The 20,280-nt window shown below is 41.9% G+C and overlaps 1 protein-coding gene across 3 annotated transcripts in view; it reads right to left on the minus strand.

Annotated features, from left to right (window-relative positions):
• Positions 1-17,874, minus strand: part of zdhhc14 (zinc finger DHHC-type palmitoyltransferase 14) — a 48,275-nt gene extending 30,401 nt beyond the window's left edge. For 2 of the 3 annotated variants that reach the window (XM_034149758.1, XM_034149626.1), the window contains exons 1-3: positions 17,333-17,874; positions 16,061-16,355; positions 2,043-2,203 (exon numbers count right to left, since the gene is read on the minus strand). In XM_034149758.1, the coding sequence (XP_034005649.1) occupies positions 2,043-2,203; positions 16,061-16,302 (403 nt within the window). In that variant the 5' untranslated portion in view covers positions 16,303-16,355; positions 17,333-17,874. The remainder of the gene's footprint in view (positions 1-2,042; positions 2,204-16,060; positions 16,356-17,332) is intronic. The other variant, XM_034149693.1, reaches the window with a different exon arrangement.
• Positions 17,875-20,280: the final 2,406 nt, after the last annotated feature.

Here is a 20,280-nt window from a genome sequence, read left to right on the forward strand (position 1 = left end):
CCACTGCTCTGAGCTCTCTGTACTTTACCTTCCCTCCAAAGGCTTTTAAGTCTCCTAATGAGATTAATTAAGACAGTCCGGAGTTTGTTTAATGAGGCCCCGATGGCCTGAAGCACGGAAAGGAACATCACAGAGAAATAGAAGCTTCACTTTCCAAAATAAAGAACAAAACTTTAAAAGGAGGGTTTAAAAAGTTAAGCCTTTGAGTAAATTGATGATAATCCATTAAGCTACAGGGCAGCAGGGCACTTCTGAAGACTGATGAATCAAGTTACTAAACTGACATCATTTCCAGGGCCAGTTCCAGTCGAATGTGCCCTTCATTGTCTCCTTGCCTCCTCTGGAAGAGGCTTTATGTAGCGTACTATACTCTCACCAGAGTATTGCACTTGTAGCATCATCTATTATGGCTGGTAGTTGCTTTTATGCAGTGACCTCATACACATTTTGAACAGGTACATTTGTCTTCACTGCTTTCATATCGTGGTCCTGAACTTTTGCTATGATTAATTCAGTAGCAAGCACTTCAATAGCTCCAAATTTAAAATTCAAAAAGACTTCACAACTAAATTATAATACTTGGAGAAACCAGCTCGAGTGCGCTAGAATTTGAAAATACACAGCCGGAAAAAGTCTGCCACTTCCTTACAGAGCCCCTCCTCCAACACACACGAACGCGCACATGACCAATGAGGGCACGAGATAAGTTTGTGCACAGATGGAAGGCTGACAGGCAGGTAGGCCATCCAGTTATTTTAGCCAGGCCGGCTAAAATGATTGGTGGTGCTTTTTACAGTACTACGGCTTCCAGAGATGACATTTTGTTATGGATTTTTTGTCAAAGCACTTAAGATATTCATTGCTATCGGGATGTTAAGAGCATTCCATGGAATACAACAAAAAGTGTATCTCGAGCCGGTTTCTCAAACTTACCTACCCCACCTTTAACTCTGATGCTGAAGGCAACACATCTCCATTCTCTTCTCTCCATATGTGTGTTTAGAGCAAAAAGAAAAAAAGTCTTGATTGGCCATCTGAGAACTTTCGTAATGGTTCACTAGTTACACAATCGCATTGGTAATAAATCAATCAGCTGAACGGAGGCTACATCCAGATACTGGGTTTCTTGCATTGAGGCGTTTCACTTAAAATAGATTATTGAATTATCTTTTTATGACGTAATTACATTTAAAGAGTAAGGCAGCTATGAATCCTATGAACAGAGTAAACCCTGATGTCAGCTGACTCAGTGCTGTGATGCTGGTAATTCAGTTACACCATATCAAGTGGTTTCTAATGTACCAACACTTTTACCTTTTAGATCACAAATTAGATTCCGAAGTGATCCGGACAAAACCTACGAGTCAGGAAATACATCATGTGGACCCTTGAAGAAGGTGGGGGATATAACCTACATGCAGGGTTCTAGTCAAATCAGTGGAAGATTTATTCCCATTCTCTGGATACACAGACAAACTCCAGACATGAGCAAGATGGCCTGGCTGTCTTTATTGCAGGTGTAAAGGCAAACACAAGCTCCTGTAGATTTGTATAATTCATGGAGGCTTATTCAAAGACAAATACAGAATCTAAAATAAAAAAGTAACTGCAGGTTTAGACAGGGAGGAAGAGACTGGAGATACACCAGTTGGTAAAGAATACATATGGATGATCAGAGAGTAGAGTTATAGAGAGAAGACAGGAGAACAGGAAAATGCTGATGCAAAGAACCCAAACATCCACAATGGGTTTTCAGGCCCATTTTATATATATATATATATATATATATATATATATATATATATATATATATATATATATATATATATATATATATATATACACACATACATACTTGCTATATATTATATATATAATATTTAAATGTAGAGTCTTACCACATCCACAATGGGTTTTCAGGCCCATTTTCTATATATATATATATATATATATATATATATATATATATATATATATATATATACACACACATACATACTTGCTATATATTATATATATAATATTTAAATGTAGAGTCTTACCTATTTGCCTCTCCAAGTCAGCTGCTTCGTCCGGGGTGGCCCTGGGCAGCACCCCTGGGTCACTGAAGCTGGTTCTGAGAAGTGTCCCCAACACAAACATAAACAGCACACCTCCTATGACTGGGATGACTGGAGTCAGCTCCAGCGCCAGGAACGGACAACTGGAAGCACAGGAAGAAGAGCAGAGAGAAAGAAAATGAGCAAATAGTCGTCATTAAACACAGGGTTCTGTCTACGCAGTAATGCTTAGCTAAGTCATAAAATCCTGAAATAGCAGGGTCTCAGGAAGATTACTAGACCAAAATCAGCTGATGGTCCCAGTGGCAAGAATATCTGCTCTTCTTAACATCATATGTGTTCACAATGAGCCTGTACAAAACAGTGACCTGAACTCTACACGCCTTGAAGTTCAGGAAATGTTAAAACCAGCGACTTGTTGCTTAATTCACGGCAAGTGGATATACAGACGGGCACACGCATAAGTCCCCCGTGTTGTAATCTGCTCTATTGAGACAATTTAGTTTAGGCTAATCCCATTAAATGTCCAACGATGTAGGTGGTTATTACAGTAATCACATTCAGTCCCACAGAGGCGGGGCACAGGCTGCCGAAGCCCATTTCATTTGTTAGTCTCCGCCTGGTCTATTGGATCGGGCCTTTGGTCAGCAAGGAGGAGCCATTCCACACAAGAGAAGCTAAATGAACATGCGGTTACCACATGTTCTTAGGGACGGTGAAGGAATGCTAAATCGTACCGCGAGTTGAGCCAAGGTACACAACAGTGTTTACATAAAGGCTCTTGTTCATACACTAAATTCTTGAAATATTGAGCACATGCAGAACGTACTTGTTTTATCACAACTCTAAGTATAAATTGTTTCTATTGTTGTTTCTGAAAAAAAAAAAAACTTTTCATGGCAGATAGATGGATAGGAAAGAAAGTTGGAGCTGGTTGGTGGGATCGGTATAAACGCCATTCACTAAGTGCATAAGTCTGCACTGCATGATTGACTGCCATTTAAAAATCAATGCGGGGAAAAGGATGATACATATCATAAACAAACTGATGACTCTCAAAGTGACACTGATAGCTATAATAAGCGACTGCGGTGCACCATTGTGGCCAAAGAAAACAAACATTATTTACACTATTATGGCCCCTGTTAAAAATGTTTGTAATGTTATCTACTGTTAGTCTGGGAGACTGTATGGGTTGATTGTGCGTTGATCTGTTGGTAATGCCTCGGGGTTCCGGTGGGCATGTAAACAAATGCATAATGCTGCGCTATACTTTGTGGCCTCACCCGGTTGCATAGCGACGCTTATTGTTTAGGTGTCTTTTAATAAGCAGGTAGTCATATCATTAGCTAGAACTAGCTAGATCTGATCGATATGGACATAAACGCGAGTGAAGTCTAATCTGACGGGATAGAGAGATCAGCTGCTGCTGACGAGTCGACACCTATGGTCGACACGCAGCTCTGCATGATCACATGCAGCGGTGAGCGGAACAAAACACACACTTTAGGTTAGAATATCACACGTAGCTATTTTAATTACCTCTCAAACTACCTAAACTAGTTATAGATATGTTTAGTTTTACTGTCGGGTCACTCATTACTGGATCCGCGAGCTGCATGATACTGGCGGGGTGTCAGGAGAGGGGGAGAGCGCTCCGTTTATTATTCCCGTGTTATTGTAAGTTACTGTACACTTTTGAATAATGTAGTTCATCTACTATAATTAGTTTTTTTAATATCGAATCATATCAATTTGTTTTAAAGCTCAATAAATAACAAAGAAGACCTTTGACCGGCACTTTTCTACTTTTGTCCGGAAGATTTCAACTTTAACGGACATGTTGACCGGCGAAAAAATATTCTAACGGGAACTCTGGGCGACGTCCATGAAGAAAGACGGGTTGACCGACTTTTGGCAACTTTTTCATCGTTTTCCAACCGATTTGACCGCTGTCAGGCACCGACACGTCTCCACAATTGCCATAATAGATTGCCCGATCGGGCAACCAGCAGGTGAGGCTTCATTGCCCGAGCTAAATACTAGATTGCCCCGGGCCATCGGGCAGTCGTTAATGTCGAGCCCTAAACCCCTTCTAAAAATGTATCAAGCAGTATGAGTTGTCACACCATTTACCACATCATTTCACTATCGCACTATCTAACCCGCCTCAGATGGCAACACCTTGGGAGGGCAGTTACATCCGCTGATCTATGCCAACAGCAGTTATTCTGATAAACCAAGCCAGACTATATTTAGGCTTGCCATGTTGGATTCCATCAATGATAAGGAGAAGGTTGTAAAACGCACCTAGAGCATGTGCTCAGATTTGCTGATCTCTGCTAATTGGTGTTTCAGCATCATATGCTCACGCTGCCTGCCGCTACCTGAACTGCTGGAGATGACTGACCTTCAGGCAAAGGACAAGGTCAGCCAACATACGAGATCCAAGCAAAGACCACCAGAAGTTTCTTACTTCATAAACATGATGGGCTGGCATTACACTATATTGTTAGGTGATTTAAAGATACAGCTAGCTCTAGGAGGATAAGTAAGCCAGTTCACTTTTTTAATTAAAAAAAGTATATTGAGTCAGACGTATAGAGTACTTGTGCTGTTGAGGAGTGTTTAAGCTGTGACAAACAAACCCCCTATAACTCATGCTATTATCCCATCCAAGTGGACTCTGGCCAGTCCTGCTGCTTCTCACATCTGGAGTGAGACTGAGCTAAGCAAACAGCGCTGGGTAGTCTGGGACATCAGCAGGGAGCTGCAGGCAGGACAAGACTGTGCGACACAAACATTTCTCCAGTCAAAAGCTGGCCTGGAGGTTTACAAGGTCATTGTGCTGGACACCGACTGTGTCAATGTACAATATACACAACTAATGTCAGACACTTGCTAACAGGGCAACCATTTTACAGCCCTCTGTGATTTAGTGATTCTCAGTCTTCTGACCCAGGCTGGGAGGAGACACATTATCCAGAACTGTGTCCTGATTTTAATCTGATACAGGGTACATTTAAATCTCTGTCTGAGGCCGTGCTACAGACCATCCTTCTGCTTATAATCTTCCAAATCTGGCTGTCATTGTTGAGATAAAAAGCAGCTCTGCGGCTCCTGCAGATCACAATACTTTGACTGCAAACACTGTATGTCCAATTTGCACGTATTCCTTTGCTTCCAAGTCCATACCTTACGGCCAACATGATTATCAGGTAAGGATATATTATGTCTTACTATAACTCTTCATATCACTGTTGCAACTGAAATGTTTCAGGTAATGTATGTTAGACAAACAACATACATAAGGCTTTAGTGTTTCATAACAGATTTGTTCAAAACTGCTCAAAAAGCAAAATGAGCAACAAGCGGTGGCCGTAAACCCTGCAAAGAGCGAGTAAAACCAAAATAACAAACTGTGCCTTCTTGCTTTACTGCAAAAGGAGAAACATATGTTTTCCGAACGACCACTTTACTTCGGCTGTCAGAAAGTGAGCAAATAACTAGAGAATGGCAGCAGATTTCTGACCATAGCGCTGAGAGGACAATTCTTAAGAAATGCTGAAAAGAGATGACGACTACGGGCTTGCAGGGAAATAACTCAGTTCTTTGTTTCCTGTCTGGGCTGTTAAGTGCATGAAAAATAAATCCTCATCATTATATAGTAAACATCCTACACTGCTGCCAGTTGAACACACAATCCACATTGAAGTCTAGGACATTTTATGACAATGATGAGTTTCTGATGGTCAAAATATCTGAATATCATATATACATTTGAATTGAACCAATAAAAGTTTAGAGCATAAGGGTTTAGTATGCTGCTTGGCGCTGTCTTTCTGCATCTGCCACACAAAGGCCGAACATTTGAAAGCCTGATGTCATTACCCGACATCTATTCATCCGTCCTTTCAATCGGTCCTCTATTTTGTCTGATTGGTCACACATCACAAAAATGAATCCACCAAGAGGTGCTGATGGTAAATCACTGCCGTTGTAAAAGGCTTGGCAGGACTTGAGTGAGGGTGCTGCATTTGTAACAATTAACCCAATGCCAAGATTTCAAGAATTTCTAAGAAACCAATGAGGACATCAAGCCCCCCCATTTATATATCCAAATAATGCAAAGGGATATTTAGAGCTACATATCCGTGGAAGAGCGTGAATGAGCTGCATGTTCCCGCTTTCTGGAGGGAAAACTAGAACGTGAAGATTTGTGCTCTCTTCCGTGAAAACATTGTATTTCAAAACGTGTCATCTGGCAAGTGGTGATGGAGATGACAGAGAGCAGCAAAAAACGCTGCTTCCGTCCTCAAAGCCTCGTGTCAATGTGTCGGACCTCAGGAACATAATGGAAAGGCAGTCATGTGTGACAAAGTGACAGATTAAACACTGAAGCTATTAAACAGGGACGACAGACGAAAACCTCTTCTAGATATGAATCAATAGAGATGAATGGACACACTGCAGGTGTAGGGAACATCATGCCTTGTTTAAGATCCCACTAAAGACTGCAGTCCTCCAGGAATCAATTTTGATCATCCACCAAACATGAATGGTGGTGACAACAAGCAATCCCAGCATCCCTTTTTTCTTTTAGGAGACGAGCGGATATGGACAAGGAACTGGACAGTATCAAAGGTAAGTCGTTATTTTCCTTTTAGTGACTAAATCTTATGTTTAACTGGGGCTTTAGGGGCTTTGTTGCTATGGAGACGAACGGTATCTAATATCAGACATGATACATTTCGAAAAAGGGAATGTGGTTGCCGTGGAAACAGCTACACGACTGCTGCTGAAGCCTCCAAGAAGAGAAAATAAGACGATGAACAAGATCGACACAGCATGCTGTCAGTCTTTATAATCATTTGAAATGTCTCAACAAACAATTTGGTTGACGAGGGTGGAGGCTGAATTTGAATCGTAGGATTAATTCTGAAATGGTGGCATTGTAATGCAGAAGGTATCAGAGTTGAGGACTGGTACAGGAGTCTTACTGAGGTCTATTGGTCTTAGCATAGGTTAACAGTTCTTTGTTTTCAGGAAAGTAACTGTGGGCTACAACATGGGTTAGGAATTATATAAAGCAAGTGTAAACACATTTATAAGGTAATACTAAATCCCTGGAGCTAATTGTGAACCAAAATAGTCTTGTTAGTAAATAAAGCTGAAGATGTGAGCTATGATAATTTGGAAAAAGTACATTTTCTGAACATTGACTGTAAGCCAAGGTCTTAGGCGATTGAGAGCTTACTTCATAATTAATCAATAAAAAAATACTCAATTAAAAACAGAAACACTTGGTAGTGACACAAAGAAGCCTGATGCACAGAAAAGTAGGGATGTCCCGATCCGATCACGTGATCGGGGATCGGAGCCGATCACGTGATTTTCACGTGATCGGGGATCGGGAGAAAAAAATCGGGGATCGGAATTCTTTTTTTTTTTTTTTTATAAAATATTTTTATACATTTTATTTAATGTTACAAAACAAAAATGACCATGTTCACGTCTTAAAGTCATCCTGAGGCCTTAGTTTTGGTTTAAAATTACACAACATCATGTATGTGTTGCTTCTTTTGGGCTTGTTTTCAAAGACCTGGTTGCTTATTTCTCTCAAATCTGGCAACAGAGTGGGCGCAGTGTCTAATAGCAGCAGTAAGCTAACAAGAGGCTACGTTCAGCTGGTGCCTCGGGAGTCGGGACAGAGAAAATGTCAGGAGTTTGGAAGTATTATAAAATTGAAAGCGAAGGCAGTGTAACAGCCAGATGCAATGTTTGCAAGGCGGAGGTTCCGCGTGGTGGAAAGAACAGAGCTACGTTCAACATGACCAATCTAATACAAACACCACCAACAACAACACGACGAGTACACAGCGGCCACTCGGGTAACGGCACTGAAACAACCGACACTTTCAGAGACTTTTAAAAGGAAAGAGAAACTACCCCAGAACAGTGAAAAGGCCAAAAAAATAACAGCCAAGATAGCTGAATTCATCGCGTTGGATGACCAGCCGTTATCTGTTACCTTTTTTTTCCTCTTAATGCATTGCATAAAGATCGGATCGGGAAAAATCGGTATCGGCAGATTGTCAAAATCAAATGATCGGAATCGGATCGGGAGCAAAAAAAGGTGATCGGGACATCCCTACAGAAAAGTAAGCAGATCAAATGATATAATGCACTTGGTGTTGAGTCCCATGGTTCCCATAGTTTTCAGTGTAAAATGTGAATAAGAGATTTTCATAATTAAAAGAATACAGCTTGTTTTAAACATAATATTATATACAAACTAATGTAGTCATTAAAACAAGGATATATTGTCTCCATTAGGATTTAATACAATTGCTTTAAAGGCTCATCAAATTGGCCAGGTCATCATGTACCCTTCAAAAAACATGTTTAGCTTTCCGTTCATTCATTTTGAATGATGTCGGATGCAGATAAGAGCCCGTACTTATGTTAACACACTAGTACTTTAATGTATCTTTCAGCATGATTCTTAATGTAAGCATGAATATTTAATAATAATGCACCAGGGTTCCTTGTACAATTTACAGCATTAATTGTATTATTATTATCTCTTTCACGTCCAATCTAAAACGGTGTTGTAACTGAAATATCCATAGTCAAATCGGGACTTGTGAATCAGATTCAAATTGATTAAGGAAATAAGTGACGATGCCCAGCACAGTTAAGCCGAAAGTCAATTTTTACCATAATATGTGATGTTTAAAAAGTAAGATCCAGGCATAATCCAATAAAAACAATATATCAAATAAATTGTTATACATGAACATGGAGTCTCTGCTCTAAAGCCTAAGAGCCATTTGCCATTTTACTTAAACCAAAGGTTAAAGATTGAACAAATACAGGTGGGCAACCCCTCAGCCAATGTCCATTAAAATGTTGTTTCACTCGGAGCAGGAAGCATTTAAATGATCAAACAGGAAATGGAGGAGGCATGGCAAAGTCAATCAATGTTCAGCATGGACATATTTAAATAAAGCCAATATGCATAAGCCAACAAATATGACGGAGACATGTTTTATGACACAAATGTCAATCAAACATAAAAGCTGCTAGTCCTGGCACCCTGCTTAACGATGGTACAGTAGTTAGTTAACCCTTTGTGTGGAACATACTCAGCATATCTACAGATTACAAAAGGTAAACCTCAAAGGGTCTTCCGAGATTTCCCTACTCATTAGCCTCACAGAGGGTGCACTAATCTCAACAATAATCTAATCCAGATTATGGTTATCACATTTCCCACTAAATCCTCTTATGATGCCAAGCAGTTTTTCAAAACTCAGCTGGGAGTTAAGCTCGGGGGACTTTCATCTCTGCTTGATGCTGCCATGAAGCTCGCTGCGCTGTTTACTGTCCTTTCAGAGTCACCTGGGATAAACCTTTCACTTTGTTCCTCAGCCATACAGCGTGGAAGGCAATCAATATGCTGTGATTTGCAGAAAACCATCTGTCACACATAGATCAACCATCCTCCAACATACACAGCATCTGGGCCCGCAATTCTCCTCAGTACTTGTTTGAGAAGAGATATGGATTACCGAGAGATATAACTCAACAGTGCTGCAGCAGCATTCAAATACGTGAACGTGTTTAAAAAGTGCTTAACATTGTGATAAAAATGCATTTGAAGCACTTGGCTTTGTGGCCTTTCACTCTAAAGCCTCATTACTCATCTTGGCTGCATGGATACAAGGCTTTGTCAGCTTTGCCTTTTATTACATTTTGATTGCTTTGGATGGCAAGCAAGGGCAGAACATGAACCTCCGCTTAGCTGTAGGGCAAGTCATTTGTCAATGAAACAACTGAACATGACATGCTTTTGCAAACGGTTACACATTTTGCCCAGACGACTTCATGCAATAAAGATTTCCAACCACCTTTCAAACAGCTGTCACTAGTGCATTTGAGAACCCTCTTCCAACATGTGCCATACCCTCAGTTAGTCCCAGCACAGGGAGTGGATGAGCGAGCACAGGACAGCTGTGTGACAGACCAGAGGCTGCTGGGTCGAGTGAAGGCTCGGAGCTAGTCAGGGAGAGGAATCGCACTACTAAAAGCAAAACAGCTGGGCATGATTTCTGGTTTCAATGAGCCTAGGTGACAGATCTGCCACTTGATTCTACAGCAAAACAGACAGCGGCAATAACGTCTGTCGCAAAATGTCCTGGGAGGAATTACATTTGCATCCAAAACACATTCGCTTCAAAATGACCTAGATCTGGCTGGCTGATTTATGTGATTAAAGAGTCAAGTATGGTTAGTCATTGTTATGGTGAAAAAGGAGTATATTAAACAACAAATCAGAGCATTTCGTGTTTTTATGTTGTGGTTTCTTTGACTCAATGGAGTGTATCGAGTGGGACTAAATCAGGAATGGTACACTACTCTAAATTCTTATTTGACAGCTCGGTTTGAGAGGAATGTTTTTTCTTGTCTTGGGTAACCGCGTCTACCATGGGTGTGACTGTTCAAATGATGTGGACAAAGACTCTTCCGCAATAGTTCGCCTTGTGACTCTCCAAAAGCTGACTTATGTTGCCCCAGCATGTAGAAAACACATTTACAATTCTTCTGTGGAACTGTGCAGAACTAAAAATTGGACAACAAAGAAAGAGTCACCACTTCAAAGGTTTCACCACATTAAATATGTAACAAGAGGACAGCAGAAATATGGCATGCTTTCTCGCGGGTGTTGAGTTATACTATGAGTGAAGCAGAAATACAAAGCCCTGGGTAATAAAAAAAGAGGGTTTTCTTTCTATTTAATAGAAATGACTAAAGACGACCGCTAAATAAATTAAACCTTTGCCTACATTAAGAGTGTTCTTAAGTGGACACTTTATTAAAGTTGTGGGGGGGGAAATGGTTTATTTATATACCTTAAACTCATCTGATCTGTCAGGATTACCTGCTGCTGCAAAGGGTGGCTCTACAAAATACTTAAAGAAAAGATCAGACAGCATTTTGTGGAATGATCATCATGGTAGTTGTTGAACCGGCACAAATACACGTTTACATTTATTTAGACAGGTATGTTATTGTGTCGATTTAAACGAGCTGGTGAAATTAAGATCCTCAGTTTTTGTTAATGTTTAAATGTCTTGGCTTTTAGTTGATCTTAATCATGTATTCAGGAGGTTTTTATAGAATGCACACATTCAGGTATTATCTCTGTCCTTTCAGAATAATGACTAGGACAAAAGCAGATGGGAATTAGTCAGGTGCAAAAAGGGAGTGAGCAGAGAGCACCCAACACATTCAGTCATTAAAGAGGCTTGACTTATAAAACAAGTACATATTCATCAAAGCAGTGGGTACAGAGTGAACACTTTAAGTGGATCACTCATCAAGCATCTCTAGAAATATGGGGGGGGGGGTGTATAGTAATCAGCAGTGAACCGCTTCAACATGTGTATTTCGGTTTATTCACGGCATTCATTTTGTTATTCTACAGTATTGTTGTTTTATAGTTATTTGTTAATGTAACCCAATTTGTGTTCTTTGAAATTGAAAAGGATATTGCATTGTGTTTGTTACTTTCGTTGCAGTTGTATATGTCTTAAGTGTAATTTGGCAAGGCTTCCTATTTTTTATGGACATGCTTTTATTTCGAAGGAGAGTTAGCGCTGTTGACAGGAAGTTGATGTTGCTATGGAAACAACGTGACGGAGATTAACGGAGAAAAGTCATATCTACGATTATAAAGACGGAGAAATTAAACGATAAAGTTTATGGTTAAGTGTTAGCACCCCCCGAAGAGGCACAAGCTCTTACGTTGATATTGGAGATTTCAATCAATTCAATTTGGCAGCCGCAGTGCAGCGTGGCTCCCAAAAAAAACGAAAAATACGAATAACGAAATTGAAACCCGAATAGTACTCCAACGAACGAATATTCGGGTACAGCCCTAATGTTAAGTGGATGCTAGTTTGCAAAGTGGGAACCTGTCAGTCTTCTTTAAGAGTTAAAGTATTTGATGGCTATTATGAGGGGATCTCTGTAGCAGCCACCTGCCAGTTCCAGTTTTTCTGAAATGAGTCAGGCTTTCTTCTAATCAATCCCCCAACAGCCAGAACAAGTGGGTTTCACAGCTTCTAATAAATCAGTTTTAATTAAAGTATTCTTTGCAGTTGCTTTTAAAAGCTTTAGATTTAAATGAAAACCTTTTTTGTGGAAAAATGTGAGTATTTTTAAAAACCTTGATGCGAGTAAAATGTTTTTAAACAATTATTTACCAGCAGATATATTATTTTTGAAAATAAACATGGATGGATGCTGAGCAATGTTGTTGTGATCTGTGCAGAGGAAGACTTTAACCCTGAATTAAGCCTTTCAGGCACCACTCACTCCAAGGCAGCTTTACAAAAGGACATAAGATGTGGCTAAACATGCAGATTTAATCAAAGCCTCACCTATTCTTGTTACACTGAGACAGTGTAAGTGCTGCCCTGATCTCCTGACAACAGACTTTAATGTTTGTGTTTTTTAATCAAATGATATGAGCAACAGGTCTTCAGGGTGACAATGACGCTTAAAAGTACTTTTCCTGTTGTGTGACAGACAGTCAAGTCAAATGTGACAAAGAAAATAAGCAAACCTTGACATTTAAGAGGCTGTTCAACTGTAACTGAGAAAAGTTATAATTTCTCTCTGCTCAAATGTTTGGTTCTTGAAATCACATCAAACAACACAGCATATCAGAAGACCACACTGTTCAAACATCTGGCTGAACTTTCACAAGACATAAGGGAGACCAGGCAACATGTGCAACAACAGCACGCATGGACGTCTGCGGGGATCCAGCATCAGAATAATAAACAGGGCTAAGTCTGCCGGCCACTAACAGAGTTTATTGTGCATGTCTGAGCCCCCTCAGACAGACCAAGAAAACAATCTCAAGGAAACATGGAGATGTAGAAACGACATCTCTGTGCCCGTCTCCATCCCTGAATACTGGCCATCTGTTGACTCCTGCTGCACAGATCAGAGTGCCACCTCTAAAACCGCTATGGACCAGAGTTCATCACACCACAGCCTAATTTGAAATACCATAATAAGATGCAAAGGCAATTCAACAGACAGTAGAAGCCCTCACAAACAGAGTGAGGAGCTGTACTCTACTACGCTGACAACTGGAGGGTAAGAAAAACACATCTAATCGAAATGCATTACAGTTAATGACAACAGAAGCTAATGTGCAGGTCTGCTGACTATCGCCCTGTCTGATAAATGTCTCCTTTCAGCTGATGGGAGTATAGAGGGGTGGGTGGGGGGGAGAGGAGAGCCAGGAGGACTCGGTCAGCCTCAGGGCACGGACAGTTGAACAGGGCTAAGCTGAAAAGTGGCTTTGTGTCCCCTGTAGTCTCAACAAACAGTGCAGTGGGCCCAGCTCTGTTGACGGGACACAGTGTCGGATATTCATCTGGGAGGGAGGAGGTATCATCAGGAAGCATCTGGCATCCTCCGTGTGGGTGCTGGGGAACATCCAGGTTCAAATAGACACTGCAGTACATTTCCCACTATCACAATATGTCAACTGTTCAATAGCAAAGTGGGTTGGAAGATTTAGCCTGAGATGCACTCTGTCCTGCTGTCTGCCCTTTGGTCATGGGTTATGTCTGTATCTGTGCTGAGGTGACGATATATTGAAAGATGAAGTGGTCCAGAGGTCACTGCTGATAGACATGTAGGAGTGTGTCTGTGGAGAATGTCACACAAACTGGTGCTGGTTTGGAATAAGACAAAGAATCTCTAAGTGTGCTTTTGACAGACTAACAATCCAAAGGATATTTAATTCACAAGGAAAAAAAGCAGAAGTTCCTCATTTCGGAGGATCTGAAACCAAAGAATGCTTCTTGTTTTTGTTTAAGTAGAAACAATGCTGATTATCAACATTATTGGGATTCTTTTTCCGTCATTGAATGGATTCATTACCACATATTGTTTTAGCAATAACTAATTAAAAATCAAATCATGGCATCACGAGTGACTTAAAATGTGTGGCTATCCTCGGAGAGAAGTAAAAAATAGAGCCTTATTTAAAAATAATACAGGAATTAACATGTAAGGAACCGACTCCAAATGTACATTTTGAATCCTTCATTTATTCAATGGGATTACCTTATTGAAGGTTGTTTTTGTTTTTTTCCCCAGTATATTTTGATGTTCATATGGATGATTACTCTGATGACATTGCAAGTCTTTAGTCAGGATGATTGTGATATGAAATGTACATATCACCCCCTCCCCTCCCTCATGAGGGCACTGTGTTTTTGCACACAAACATCACAATAAGGAATGCTTTTGTTTACAAAAGTGCTTCTGTGCATACTATTTGATTTACTCCTGGATCATTAAGTATTGGCTATCTTTACAGTCCAGATACTGAACAGCAGCCATCAACCACAGCACATATTTTGCCTGTTAAGCTTTCCCTGGCTCTGAAGCACTTTAGCCTGATAAAGACTGTCGATTGAGCAACAAATCTCATGATGGAGCAGGATTCTTATCCAGTATAGATGGGGTTTCTTAAGATGATAGATGACACAGAGTGATTACTCAGGATTAATGAGCAGAGACAACACTCTCTCTCTCATGGTGCGGCTCATGTCAGTCTCTACACGCTGCACCTCACAGTGGGCCAATCTGGGACATCCTGAGTGAGGTGGAGATAAAGGGCATGAAGAGACAGTGTGGTGAAGAACATTCTGTCTGTTGATTACAGGAAGTTTTACCAGTGAGGAAAAGACAGAGGGCTCCTCTGGGGATGGTGGGGCTGTGATTAACAGAGTGCAAACGGCACACATCGACAGACTGACACTGTGTGTTTACTCCATATGTCACAGGTGACTGATTTGATATCGATGAGAAACAAAAAGTGTAGAGTGACCCTCTTCTAAATTACCATGTTGTCACTATAAAGATCAAATTACCCAACAATATACTTTCATTCCTGGACATCCGAGTTATCTTCAGTAAAGCAGCCCAGCAACTTCTCAAAATCTGGCTCGGGGACAAAGTTAATGCTGCCAACGGTGGTCGTAAGACAAGACTTTCTACTAACGGGACTAACTGCACGGCCAGCATGCCAAGACAACAATGATATGTTAGGGATGGGAGGAAAATACTAATGATGAAAGAATCATGATTCTTATCTTATCAGATGCTGAATTGATATACAACTTCCAAAAAGTATTTGGTAGACAGGAACCCTAACGCCAAGTCAAAGTTGTGTCAAGCATTATTTGATCATTTGTTCAAATCTAACCCAAAATACCAGTAACAGTGCTATGTTGTGTACAATGATTTTTTTGAAATGTTTGCATGAATAAATCGTACTTTTTGTCTTAGGTTTGCCTTTTTGCGTTAACATTATATCAATAAGTTGTACTTATTTAAAAATAACAACTCTATACTTCTACTCACCACAGTCTTTATATGAAAACAGCTGAATGGAGTACATCTTTAAAAAAGCACTCCTTGGAGTTGAATCATGAATCGATTTCAGATCCAATTGTGATATTTACAAAGATTTGCCCATTTCCATATTCACAGATCCAGTTAATATAGAACAGAAGACTGCTTGAGCCTTTTTGGAGAGAAAAACACAATGTAAGGGCGGGTGTAAAGTGTAGGATATTAAAAAAGGAAATCCACACCACAGACTAGTACCCATCAGCAACAGCCCCTGGCTACTTTATATTACTATATTATATATGAATTCTTAAAACAGAGACGTCTCTGCCTAATCCCCAACCAGTTTGTTCTGGCATCTCCCTGAGCCCTGGAGAGATCATGGGAAATAAACCCGCTCCAGAGTGATGTGAATGACATAACTGACCCAAACTTTTTCCTCTGACAGCTGAGCCTGTGAAATGAAATCCCTAATCCACAATGTCAACGTGCACATGTAAATAGCAGATGGGAGCACAGGATGTCTGAACATATTCTTCAACAATACTTACTCAAAAGTGAAGAAAAGTCCACAAGTCACTAGAATGAGTACAAGGGTGAGGTAGAACACCCCTGTCTGCTTGGCCATCATAAGCCTCCCATTGCAGTAAAACTTATTCCGACCTGGGAAAGACTCCCACTTCCTCCTCTTTGGGGTCCTTTTCTTGTACGGGGTCTCCATTGGCGTGGAGCAGCGAGTGCTTATTTGGCTGTACTCGCACTCTCTCATGGACTCAGACACCCCGAGATGCATCAATTGCTGATTCAAATCTCCACAGCTGAATAAATCCCGGGGCAGATGTGCCTCTGTGGAGAAAATAAACCAGTTCAGTGTACATGCTAAGGTCACAAATTATCAGACAGAGGCCTGGGGTGAATAGGGGTGGATGAAGTGACAATTCCCACTTCCTGTTTTTAATCATAACTTACCAACATCTATAGCAGTGTGTGTCTAACACTTACACCACATCTGATGTGTAAGACTCATTTAACCTCAAGTGATGTGTAGCAGTGTTTAAAGTACTCGGATCCTTTGCTTAAGGAAAAGTAATATGGTCTTAAAATACTACATTACAAGTAAAAGTCCTGATTCAAAATGTTACTTAAGTACAAGTATAAGCATCAAAATGTACTAAAAGCACAAAAAGTAAAAAATAACTCGTTTTGCAGAATGGAACTTATTATGGTTGTTATTTTTTATCTTGGTTTTTTTTAACATGTAAGTTAATTTGAGTGTTGTGGTTGGTCAATGTGGACCACTGTGAAGATAAGTAGTATAAGTAGTACAGTACTGCATTATACCATATCAGCATATCATGTGTTTTTTTTTATGTATAAAGTAAGCAGTAACTGTAAGTGCTACTCATACACTGTTACTGTTTAAGTACGACGCTTGAGAAAATGTACTCAGTTACTTTTCACCACCGATGTGAAGCTACACACAGAGTCGGTACAGCAAGTTTAGCTAATGTAACGTTAGCTTACTTAGCAATAACTTCACATGCCGCTCCCTCATAACTTAGCTTAAAGCGCCCTGTTAGCAGGCAACATGTTAGCATTTCATAGCAAATCAATCTAAAGTGTTGCTATGCTAACACAGCTAGCAAGTTAATGAAATGACTGGTTAGTTAATGTTAGCACCAACTTTACAATTAAAAGCTAGCTTGTTGGCCAAACACTCCGCCGACATAACTAAACCCCCTCACTTGTTTAACTCGACTCTCCCACCTTAAGAGGGGCTAAAATAAAATGTTTAATGTGCTTTTCCAAATGACACTACACACCGCGGCTTCACATCGTCTCTCTGCCCGCTGAAGCCGCAGCTGAAGCGCTGCTCACCGAAGGAAAGTACCGCTGGTCGTCGTGCTGGGTGTTGTCACGTAGCTACTCCTTTCGTTATCCAGGTTTGTTGCGAGGCGAGAACAAGATTAAGAACGACATCTTTAGAAGTTTAAGGATAAAGAAGGAGTCAACGATTGAGAGCTACGTTTAAAAAAAAAAAAAAAGGGAAAAATCCAGAGAAAGACGGCTCGGCGGGGTGCTCTCAGACGAGCTCCAGCATCCTGAGCGAGTCTTTGCGCACAGCACGAAGCGACCTCACAGCCATATGTCCCGGTGTCTCACAGCGACACACGGCCACAAATCACCGGAAATATTCACCATTCAGCTGCGTTTTCGGAGGGAAAGTTAAAGCATTGCCCAAGATGCGTGGAGGCAGGCCAGTCAGTCGTTCACATTGTGTCGCTCTCCCCACAGTGCTGCCTCCCTCGCACACAACAAACACCAACACGGAGCAGCGCCTCGCAGCCTGCTCCTCCCCCTTCAAGCGAGGCTGTGCTCACTGCTGAGGAGGTGCAGGGACGACGGGCTGATAAAGGGGTTCCCAAACCCTGGTCCAGGACCTCCAGGCGTCCGTGAGGGGGTCCCTACTAGCAGGGGCGTGTCCAGGGAGAGGTCAGGGGGGACCTCAGGGTGAACTGTAGACAGAGCACCAGTGTGATGTACAGCACTTATTCAAGTTAACAGAGCTTTTTTATGCTTTTTAAAAGTGTAGGACTGCTTGTTTTGTTAGCTGACATTTCAGGCTGACATGCTTCCTCTTAAACAAGAGTTAATATAAATGTTCTTTATTTCATCAATACATCTAGTGAAAAGACAACACAGATAGATCATTGAAATAGACAGTTGACTGGAAATGGCTAGATGCACACCGGGGAGGCCGTGGTCTCAGTGCCCCAATTCCTACGCCTGCCTTAGTACACCTGTTTGAGTTAAGCTGGCTACACACCAACCCGATTTTGGCCGTCAGAGGCAGTCGGGCATTCAGGTTGGTGTGTCCCGCACCGTCGTCTCTTTACGGCACCTTTTCACACCTCCCACTGTGGTGGCTCTACTCTTCAGCCACCTCCCTTGTGAGTGTGTGTTCCCTTTCCCTGTCTGTGTGGGCGTGGTGGCTGTCACTCCTGGCTCCCGGCTCAATCTCCACCTGCTGCAAATCTCCACCTGGTGCAATCAGCGTTACACACCTGATTCCCATTCAGCCATTTACTAATGGTATATCAGCGGAGGCTCCACAACATGTCAGCGCCAGATCGTTGTTTAATCCCCAGTGGTAACTCTCAGCCTTCTTAGCCGATTTAAAACTATTTCTCTGTACACGGAATACTTTTCTCATCTGTTTCTCTTATGCTCCAGGATCACTATCCAGCCGCCTTGTTACCATCACCTGCCGCCACCAGTCATCATTCCAACCGGATTACTCTCCACACTCACCAGTCTTCATTCCTACAGGATTACTCTCCACGCTCCTCCACCTCACAATAAACCTTTTTCCAACACTCTGCCGTGTCCTGCGTTTGGGTCCTATCGGATATCGTAACAGAACGATCTGGCCAGTATGGACTCAGCGGACACAGGCCACCAGTCCAAGACTGCGGACGAACTCAGCCAAGCCCTGGCCAATCAAGGTGCTCTCGTGGGGCATCACGACGTGGTTCTCCGTGAGGTTGTGGAGACTCTCCGGAACCTCTCCACTAACGTGCAAAGGATCGGCACACAAGTGGAACTGCTCACCTCCCAGTTTTCTCCCCCGCAGCCCGCTGCACAGCCGACAGCTCCTCCCCCCGCTCCTGCCGCACCTCTCCATCAGCTACGAGAGGCTGTTATTCCTACACCGGAGCGATACGCTGGAGATTTGGGTATTTGTAGAGCCTTTTTGTTCCAGTGTTCGTTAGTCTTTGAGCAGCAGCCTAGTACTTATCACACAGATGGGGCTAGGGTAGCATATGTAATGAGTCTGTTGAGGGGGAGTGCTCTAGATTGGGCTACAGCCGTTAGGGAGAGCCAGCCACACATTTGCTCATCATTTGATACTTTCATTTCCGAAATGAAAAAAGTTTTTGATCACCCGGTACGGGGGAGGGACGCTTCTAGGCGCCTTCTTTCTCTCCGGCAGGGCTCCCGTAGTGTAGCCGAATTTTCAGTTGAGTTTAGAACAGTTGCTGCTGACTCAGGCTGGAATAACGAGTCATTGCAAGATGTTTTTCTTCAAGGGCTGAACGAAGCAATTAAAGACGAGCTAGCTGCTAGGGATGATCCAGTTAGCTTGGATAATTTAATTGCCACAGCTATCAAGATTGATAATCGCCTCAGAGAGAGACGCAGGGATAGGAATAGCCGTCACCCCAATCCCAGCTACTCCTCACTTGATCCCCGAATTGGCACTGCCACTGCCCCAATCTCCAGATCCTTTCCGACTCCTTTCTCGGTTTCACCCCCCGAAGATGAGCCCATGCAAGTGGGAAGGGCCCACCTCTCACCATCTGAGCGGGCTAGAAGGATCCAGGCTGGGGAATGTGTTTATTGCAGCCAAACCAGTCATCTAGTTTCCTCCTGTCCTAATCTGCCAAAAGGTCAGGCTCGTCAGTAGCTGTGGGGATTCTGGCGAGCCCTTCCTCCTCTCTCAACCCCCGACCCAGAACGCAGCTAGAAGCCGTTCTTTGCTGCAACCAACAGTCACTACCCCTGCTCGCCTTAGTGGACTCGGGAGCAGACGAGAATTTTTTGGACATTGACATCGCAGCTCAGGCAGGAATTCCCTGCGAAGTGTTGGATTCACCTCTTAATGCCAATGCTCTTAATGGACAATTCCTGGCCCAAGTCACTCACCGCACCAAGCCAGTAAACCTCATTCTGTCTGGAAACCATCGTGAGTTTATTCAGTTTCACCTTA

Source organism: Trematomus bernacchii, unplaced genomic scaffold (genome assembly GCF_902827165.1).
Source record: "Trematomus bernacchii unplaced genomic scaffold, fTreBer1.1, whole genome shotgun sequence".
Classification (NCBI taxonomy): Eukaryota; Metazoa; Chordata; class Actinopteri; order Perciformes; family Nototheniidae; genus Trematomus; species Trematomus bernacchii.